Below are 9,041 nucleotides of genomic sequence, written 5' to 3' on the forward strand. Positions count from 1 at the left end.
TATACGGTTCAATTCTTCCTCCAGTGTGGTTTTACACTCGGGGATAAAAATATATATAGACTTGGAAATCGTGGACCGTATCCATGACATTGCATGGATCTCGTGGACCTTATCCACGACATTGCCATGAAAGTCGTGCATGTGGTCCACGAGTTACACTAACCTGACACATGGCAGGAAAGTCGTGGATGTGGTCCACGACTTTCCAGGGAAATCATATATGTGGTCCACGACATTGACAAAGTCGTGGATGGTGTCCACGAGATCCACTAAATTCTACCCCAATCCCGTAAATAATTCAAAACCTACCCCAAAGCTAGGATAATGTAGTCAAACTACACTATCCCAGTAATTTTCCCCAGGAGAAGTAGTAGATACTCCTAGAGTAAAAAGTTGTACTCAACTTTTCCACTTAGGTTCATACAGTCATGCGCCAACTCAGAAGCCAGAGGATCTAGTTTGGTGTGAATCCACATAAAAATTCTTATATGCAACCTAGAAGGATCTGCAGTGTATTATCCTGGAGCATATATGCTATCTTATAATAATTAAGTATATTTTTTACCAGTCACAAGTACTATCATGTAGAATAGTACATTCTTTTGAGACAAAAGATATTCTCCTGTATTATAGATATTTATTGTTTTGAGTTTATAATATTAGTACATCACTCTTTTAATATTATTTTTAACATATTAATATATATTGGCAGTGTGAAAAGCTCGTACCCTATTAGGACTTAAATTATATTCCCTGTTATTAATCATACAAAATAAGTAAAAAGACCATGCCAACCCTAAGTAAGTTAGGAAAAAGTATCACATAAGTATTGTTAAGAGTAAAGTATTAAGCAATTATCCATGACTAGTTTTATGTTCATATTTAAAATAATTAATTACTACTTTTTCTCTCCAGGGTGTTTATGATTTTATAAAAACCATTAAATCATGGCATAGTGTCACAGCATCACCAAGGTAACATATCCAATTTCTTCAAATATCATGAAAATCTTGGCTACATTATAGCTTAGAATTGAATGAAATTGCTACACATTAAAGGATAAATCAGGATCCAAAAAAGAAAACAACTTCATTCATCAAAAGAATCCCAAAACTCTTCTTAACCTTGGAGTTAGCATAAATATGCCATCACATTAGAGCTCTTGTGGAGGATAATGATAATATTATCTATATTTTCCAATCTCCCTCTTTCTCTTGATTGTCCTTTGACCATAATATATTGATGCATCTACTATTCCAGCTATAGTAAAAATACCTACATAACAATGTTTAAATCCATTCTTAATCTTGTGACACACTAATGCACATAAAAGTGGATATATATTATAGAGTATAGCAAGCATATGATTAAGATATAGACATAGACAAATGCTGATTTGTAAACGTGGGTCGATATAAACTCGTGTAGCGAGGGAGAGGGAGGGGTGTTCATGCATTCATCAAACATTAGTTCTCCAATAGAGGGCAAATGTAGAAGCCACAAGTTAGGAGGGGGAGAGAGAACAAGGAAGTACCTCCAATAATTGCACAAATATTGGTCAAGAAGTGCAAAAAAGAAATATGTTCCTCTTTAAAGGTGACCTGCAACATAAAACATCAATTACCAAAAGAACAAATAACAAAGTTCACTATTTTTTATATACAAAGTACAGAACAATGTGCATTAGTTGATTTATGATAAGTTCTTACAGATCCACCACCTAATAGGAAGATGATAGTTATATAACCGCGCATAAATAAGCAGGATGTATTATATTTTGGGGAAATCCTAAATGGAAGGGAATTGGAATATTTGTAGGTGCTTCAGCACACAAAAGCATGCAACATTTGTTCTATTATGTGTCTAGCAGCAGCTTCAATAACATAATTGAGGTCATTGGTGTAAGTGGTCAATATGGCCACGAAAAACTGTAATGTTACTTGACGAAAGTCTCCATAGCTGAACACAGCAAATTTAATTTGAATATCTGGCCATAGTTGATCAATAATCTGTATCTTTCAACGAGCCAATAACTCTACCTTGTCTAGAGTTAACTTTAGAACCAATCACATGGTACATTATTCTTATGCTAGTATAATCGTTTCGAACCGACTCGTCTCTCTTAAGTGTTCCAACCACCCAATAAAGACATTTCCCCTCGTGTATGTGATGTCGTAAACCTCCTTACTCAACCTCTAGACTAGATGTGTACTACCCACAAATATTCAGAAATCAGAACCATTAATAAATTAATTGGAAAAGTCTACCTTTAACATGATTGTCGATATCAAACTAAAGTAAAAAAATACAAACTTCCAGTGTGATCATGGGAAAAAGACAACAAAACCCGAAAATATTTCTACTGATTTGCTGATAAAATTAAGCATTTTTACCTTGATTGGAGATATGTCATAAATGAAGAAAACTCCAGGAATTGCACCTTGCTCTGAACTCGTGAAATGTTCGGTCACAGAATACTGCGCAGTAACATTTATAATGCTACTTAGGCAGTATCCAACAAACAACATGAAATAACATTAAGTTTATGATATTTGACAATACCTGGTTTGAATTGGTAACACGACCTCTAATGTCGGTGTATATTGTCGGGACCACCTGCAATGAGTTCCAAATGTTCATTTTCTGATACTCTCATGGTGTATGCAAGACAAATGCAGGACCAGGGTTAATATAGCACAAGCATATGATAAAATTGATACTTGTTAGTTTCCATAAAAATAGTAGTTTATGTTTTAGCAAATAACTCTCACAGCAGGCATATATTTCGCAATATTGAATAAAATAAATAAATACAAGCATTTAGGTAATAAACTTAACATGCAAACAAGAAATTTAATGGGGAAAATATCATGTGATAGTACCAACCTTTATGAAATACTGGTAAATACCAGGGGTTGGTCCCTGCACCCATTTTACACTGCAAACAAAAGGAAAGAACGAGAGGTTAAATGGTTGGAAGACAAATTTTTGGTCATAGCATTTTCTTTTATAAAGGCTGTTGCTTGTTTAGGTATAATACATTATTCATATAAAAAATTTATCACTAGGGAGAGGGAAGAGAGAAGTGAATTTGTCTAATAAATTCAGCATTAGCAGCTTCTTCTAAATTTTCACAGCAAAGTTTCGATACAGCAAGATATATTTAAAAATTAAATGATAAGTATGTAATATATATATACATATATGCCAGTGACTTCAATTTTTTGTTACATTAGAACTACAAGCAAATTACTCTCCGTCCACTGTATTTTGCATTTCCAGTTACCATTTAAACCTACCCTCTTTTAAGAAAACCTATACAATACTCCCTTTTATGTTGTAAGGAGGCAACAACTTACTTCGAGGTACTGTCAAGACAAATAGATTCGTTAGCTTAGTTATAAACACATGGATGCTTTTGTGGTCAAGAGTCCTTCTACCCTTGCTCAACTATACCTGTTCAGAGAATGGGAAGAGCCTATTATTTGGTTTAGCTGAGTTGAAGGCTAATTTTGGTGCCGAACCATTTGAATTGAAGGTTCAGCTTCATCAAATGAATGTATTCTTTCAACATGTATGAGAATGAATAAGGGTAAGAATGACAGTTTGACCATACAAAATCCATGAAGAAACAGCTTAGTTATCGAATCTATTTAGTTTTTGAATGAATACATGGGAACTGTATAAGTAGTAGGTAGAGGGTTCTCTGTGGTAAACGCACTTCCAAATTACATTTTATGTCATTAGATACAAATTTACGAATTTCACTACGTAAAAACACTTAGGTCATATGCCATCCTTGTCACCAGAAAATAAAGTTTTCTGCTGGAGAAGAAAGAGAGAGAAAATTACCCATCAAGAGGATTTACCAATCCAGGGTAGTGGTTACCGAAACTTAATTTGTTGACCGTATGGCTTATCTGCATCAAAAACCATACTTTGAAAATCAATCATTTGATTAGAAGCAAAGAAAAAACATTGACATATCAACTAATATTTATTAAGCCAAGTTATATCGGAAATCCAGTTCGGTCATACATTAAAATGACTATCCTGTAAAGCAAGCAGATCAGCTAAAAAGATAGCTGAATGAAGAAAGCTTTTCCCAGTTGCAAAATGAAAGTTTCCAGCCACTTTACTAAGTTCAAGAGATCCATGAATATTGCACCCTTCACCTTCTTCATCCTTTACTTTTTGCACATAACCTTCTCTTTTACACTAAAACAAAACTATTCTGTCAGAATGTTATATTGTAGGTTGCCAAATGCATTACAATGAGACGATGATTTCGAAAGCTTGGAAACCAGACAAACAAATAGAAAGAAATAATTTGTATCATGTGTACAGTTAAGAATATTAGGAAGTATTAAGGAAAAGTTTATTCAAGTTTGAATAGGCTATTAATTGCTGTTAATTAGGAGGAAGATTTTGTGGTGAATCAAGTGATTCAAATATACAATTGTATGAACTTACCTCTAATACAAATACGATCTCTCTCTTTCTCTCCACACATACACCTGTCTGTAACTCCTTAACACATTATGTCTATAAATAAAAATTCTATAGGCTCACAAGTGGGGCATTTGAATTCATGAAAAATTCCAGTGTAGAAATAGTAATAGAATGAGAGTATCAAGCCGACCTGATCAATCAAATCCGCATTTGTCATTCCCCAGCCTCTTTTCTTATATGCATCGCGCACTTCTTCACAAGAATTACAACAGTGATCATCTGACTGTATATGAGAAAGAGAAATGTTGCACATGAGATGGCACACAATGCACAATAAAACACACTTATTATATTTATAAAAGAAAATATCTTTAATATAAAAAATAACTCTTAACATAAATTTAAAATGAGAACACTTTTAAATCTACAAATAAAAAATATTATTAGATAGGAAAGTATCTCTCCCAAAAAATCTGATAAGCACTGGTATCTAGGTAAGGAAAAATTAGACAGAATAGAAGAAATTGCCCCTAACCCACAGTCAGCTAGACTTGTGGTAGGGTTCTATGATTATTATTGAGAAAGAAAGAATTACAGAATAGTGAAGTAGATACAAGATAGTGGATCCCACGATCCAATTCCCCTACTGATTCCTCAATCAGTTACTAACTATCCAATACCTCTACCCCTAAGCTAACCTCCTTATTAATAGATTCCCTAACTGTCATAACTACCAGAGAATTAGGAGGGAAAGTTGGTTATTTTAACAACCACGTTTTCCTCTTACCTCTTTTATACACGTGTTTCAACTCAGGTTTGTTCTGAGTCTTAACACTACCCCCCCTAAACTTTTTAACTTGTCCTCAAGTTGGAAGTTTGGAAAATTAGCTTGGACACTGGCTGCTGTCTCCCAAGTGTTGTCATGCTCAGGGAGATTCTGCCACTTGACTAAGACTTCTGGCCTGCCCTGTTCCATACCCCTGCAATCCATGATGTCCTCTGGATTTACTTCTAGTATCAATTCTTCATTGAGCATTGGTGGTAATGGCTGAAAATGCTGATGGGATTTAAGTGCCTTTTTTAGCAATGAAACATGGAAGACTGGATGTACCTTGGATTTAGGAGGCAAATCCAGTTTATATGCCACCTCTCCTACCTTCTGAACCACTTGATAGGGGCCATAGTACCTGGGAGCTAATTTAGCAAACGGTCTAGCAGCTAGGGACTTTAGTTTATAAGGTTGTAGCTTGAGGAACACCCAATCTCCTACCAGAAATTCCACTGCTCTTCTATGTTTGTCAACTACTTGCTTCATGTAGTTTTGTGCCTTAGCCAGATTAGTCTTCAATTCTTCTATGATTCTATCTCTTTCAGTAAAAAAACAATTGACTTCCTCCACTCTAGAAGGTATAGTCCCTGCTCTGATTAACAGGGGAGGTTCCCTCCCATATAGGGCCTTGAAAGGGGTCATTCCAGCTGATTGATTATAGTTGGAATTATACCAAAATTCTGCCCAATGCAACCACTCTACCCACTGCTTGGGTCTTGGACCCACATAACACCTCAAGTAAGTCTCTAGGCACCTATTAGTAACCTCAGTCTGCCCATCTGTTTGAGGATGATAAGAAGTGCTAAATTTCAATTGTGTACCAGCCATTTTAAACAACTCCTTCCAAAAATGACTCAAGAATAAGGGATCTCTGTCTGAAATGATTGAATTAGGGAAACCATGCAATTTGACTACTCCTTGCAAGAATACAGCAGCTACATCTTTGGCTGAGTAGGGGTGCCCCAAGGCAAAGAAGTGTCCATACTTGGTAAGTCTATCCACCACTACAAAAATAGTGTCCTTACCCTTAGCTCTAGGTAGACCCCCTACGAAATCCATGGAGACATCCATCCAAACTTGTTGAGGGATAGGAAGGGGTTGCAACAACCCTGCAGGAGCCAAGGTTGAATATTTGTTCCTCTGGCAGGCATCACATTCTGCTATGAAGGTTTTAATATCAGTCCTCATTCCTTCCTAGAATAGGAAGCTTGCAATTCGCTTGTAGGTCCTTAGATACCCTGAGTGCCCTCCAGAAGGGGTATCATGGCATTCAGACAAGATTAGGGGAATTCTATTGGAACCCTTAGACAAAACCAACCTTCCTTTGTAGTAGAGGACCCCTTTTTTCAGTTCAAAGCCTGGGTGAGAATCAGCAGAAATTACCAAATCTTGCATTACTCTTCTCCATTTAGGATCCAACTGTAACTCTTGAATCCATAGCTCCACCTCCTCATTATTAACCATAGAAATGGCAGCATACATTAATTTCCTGGACAGAGCATCAGCAACAGGATTTTCCTTGCCAGGCTTAAATTGTATCTCAAAATCCAGACCTACCAACTTCACTGCCCACTTAAACTGATCATCAGAAAAAAGCCTTTGTTCTGTCAAAAATTTCAGACTCCTCTGATCAGTTCTGATGATGAAATGTCTGCCCATAAGGTAGTGCCTCCATTTCTGGACAGCCTGCACCAAAGCCATTAATTCCCTCTCATACACAGACTTTTGCTGAGCCTTACAAGACAAACCCTTACTCCAAAAGGCTAGGGGTCTTCCCTCCTGCATCAATACTGCACCTAAGCCTTTACTGGAAGCATCAGTCTCCACTATAAATTCCTTATTAAAATTAGGAATAGCTAACATAGGTAATTCAACCATAGCCCCCTTTAACTTCTCAAAAGCAGCATTGGCATCCTCAGACCAATTAAAGGCATCTTTTTTGAGTAGTTCAGTAAGTGGCCTTGCCATTCTTCCATAATCTTGGACAAATTTTCTGTAGTAACCTGTGAGCCCCAAGAACCCTCTCAACCCCTTAATACTGGTAGGAACAGGCCAAGAGATCATATCCTTTACCTTAGAAAGATCAGCAGATACCCCTCCTTCACAGATAATATGCCCCAGGTATTCAATACTAGATTGACCAAAACTGCATTTTTTGGGATTTGCCTTGAATGAATTCTGTATCAGCAGTTCCAAGACCAACCCTAAATGTTGGCTATGAGAAACCATATCCTGGCTATAAACCAAGATATCATCAAAGAACACTAGTGTGAATTTTCTGAGATAAGGCTTCAAGATCTCATTCATCAAAGATTGGAAGGTGGAAGGAGCATTGGTTAGCCCAAAGGGCATCACCAAAAACTCATAATGGCCCTCATGAGTTCTAAAAGCTGTCTTCTCTATATCTTCTGGCCTCATCCTAATCTGGTGATACCCAGACTTCAAATCCAACTTAGAGAAGACCCTAGCCCCTCCTAACTCATCCAGTAGCTCTTCAATCAAAGGTATGGGAAATTTATTAGGGATGGTTATCTTGTTAAGAGCCCTGTAATCCACACAAAATCTCCACCCTCCATCCTTCTTCTTGACCAGAATTATAGGGCTAGAATAAGGAGAAATACTTGGCCTAATGACTCCAGCCTCCAACATCTCAGCTACCAACCTTTCCACTTCTGATTTCTGATAATAAGGGCACCTATAGGGCCTAAGATGAGGGATCCCTGCCCCTTCCTTCAAATGAATAGCATGGTCCTGTCTCCTAACTGGAGGAAGGCCCTGGATATCCTGAAATACAGACTGAAACTGATGCAGCACTTCCTCCAATTCTGCTGGAAGCACCTCCTCTGTTCTGGTTGGTGAAGCCTCTTCACACTGTAGGAGTAAACCTCTTCCCTCCTCTAGCAGTACTTGCATAAAAGAGCCCAGTGATAATTCAGCCTTAGTTAGAGAAGGGTCCCCAACTATAGTAATGTTAGCACCCTCCTTTCTGACTGATAATTTCATCCTCCCAAAATCAGCCCTTACCTCCCCAAGGCTAGCCAACCATTCTAAGCCTAGAACCATGTCCACCCCCTTTAGTTCAAAGAGATAAAAGTCTTGAATCACTTCAAGTGTTTGCATGAGAAATTTAAGCTTAGCACACTTACCTTGGCACTGTATGTGATGCCCATCCCCTACTTCCACCACATAAGTCCTGGTTTCCTCCACCTTAAGCTGTAAATCCTCCACTAATTGCCTTGAGATGAAATTATGAGAGGCCCCACAATCTATCATCACTACTACAGGTGTCTCTCTTAAAATCCCTCTGATCTTCCAAGATCTTGAAGAAGTGAGCCCCTTCATAGAGTATAAGGACAGTTGTAATGAGTGAAGAGTCTTAACCTCTGCCACTGAGTTCTCTTCTTCATCCATTTCTTTTTCTTCAGAATCCTCTTCATCAGCCATCAGTAGCATATGGAATTGCTTGTTTCTGCACCTATGATCTCTGGTAAAGGGCTCATCACACCTAAAACAGAGCCCTTTTTCCCTCTTCTCCTTCATCTCTGCACTAGATAATCTTCTGTAGTCCCCCCCCATTCTCGAATTTCCCAGGTCCAGAGTATTCCTTAGGGGAGTGGTCACACTTCCTATAGATGAACCCTCCTTCTTCGAACTATTAGTGGCAGTTGGTTCCAGGGTAACCACCTTGCTATAGGAATTTGTTCTGGAAGAACCAAAAGACTTAGAATACCCCGTTTGAGTCTTCCTGTGCACAACCAAG

At 37.7% G+C, this 9,041-nt stretch overlaps 1 protein-coding gene and 1 long non-coding RNA gene across 2 annotated transcripts in view; one reads left to right on the forward strand and one right to left on the reverse strand.

Annotated features, from left to right (window-relative positions):
- LOC109361109 (endoplasmic reticulum-Golgi intermediate compartment protein 3-like) overlaps nt 957–9,041 on the reverse strand; it is a 12,275-nt gene continuing 4,190 nt past the window's right edge. The window contains exons 6-13 of the mRNA XM_019606429.1: nt 4,643–4,735; nt 4,039–4,218; nt 3,853–3,920; nt 2,887–2,938; nt 2,563–2,616; nt 2,394–2,477; nt 1,535–1,601; nt 957–1,275 (exon numbers count right to left, since the gene is read on the reverse strand). Coding sequence (XP_019461974.1) covers nt 1,184–1,275; nt 1,535–1,601; nt 2,394–2,477; nt 2,563–2,616; nt 2,887–2,938; nt 3,853–3,920; nt 4,039–4,218; nt 4,643–4,735 — 690 coding nt within the window. The 3' untranslated portion in view covers nt 957–1,183. The remainder of the gene's footprint in view (nt 1,276–1,534; nt 1,602–2,393; nt 2,478–2,562; nt 2,617–2,886; nt 2,939–3,852; nt 3,921–4,038; nt 4,219–4,642; nt 4,736–9,041) is intronic.
- LOC109361110 lies at nt 3,222–3,673 on the forward strand. Its single transcript, XR_002109262.1, has 2 exons — nt 3,222–3,423; nt 3,506–3,673. It is a non-coding gene; the product is annotated as an uncharacterized LOC109361110 (long non-coding RNA).

The sequence above is a fragment of the Lupinus angustifolius genome, chromosome LG11 (assembly GCF_001865875.1).
Source record: "Lupinus angustifolius cultivar Tanjil chromosome LG11, LupAngTanjil_v1.0, whole genome shotgun sequence".
Taxonomy (NCBI): domain Eukaryota; kingdom Viridiplantae; phylum Streptophyta; class Magnoliopsida; order Fabales; family Fabaceae; genus Lupinus; species Lupinus angustifolius.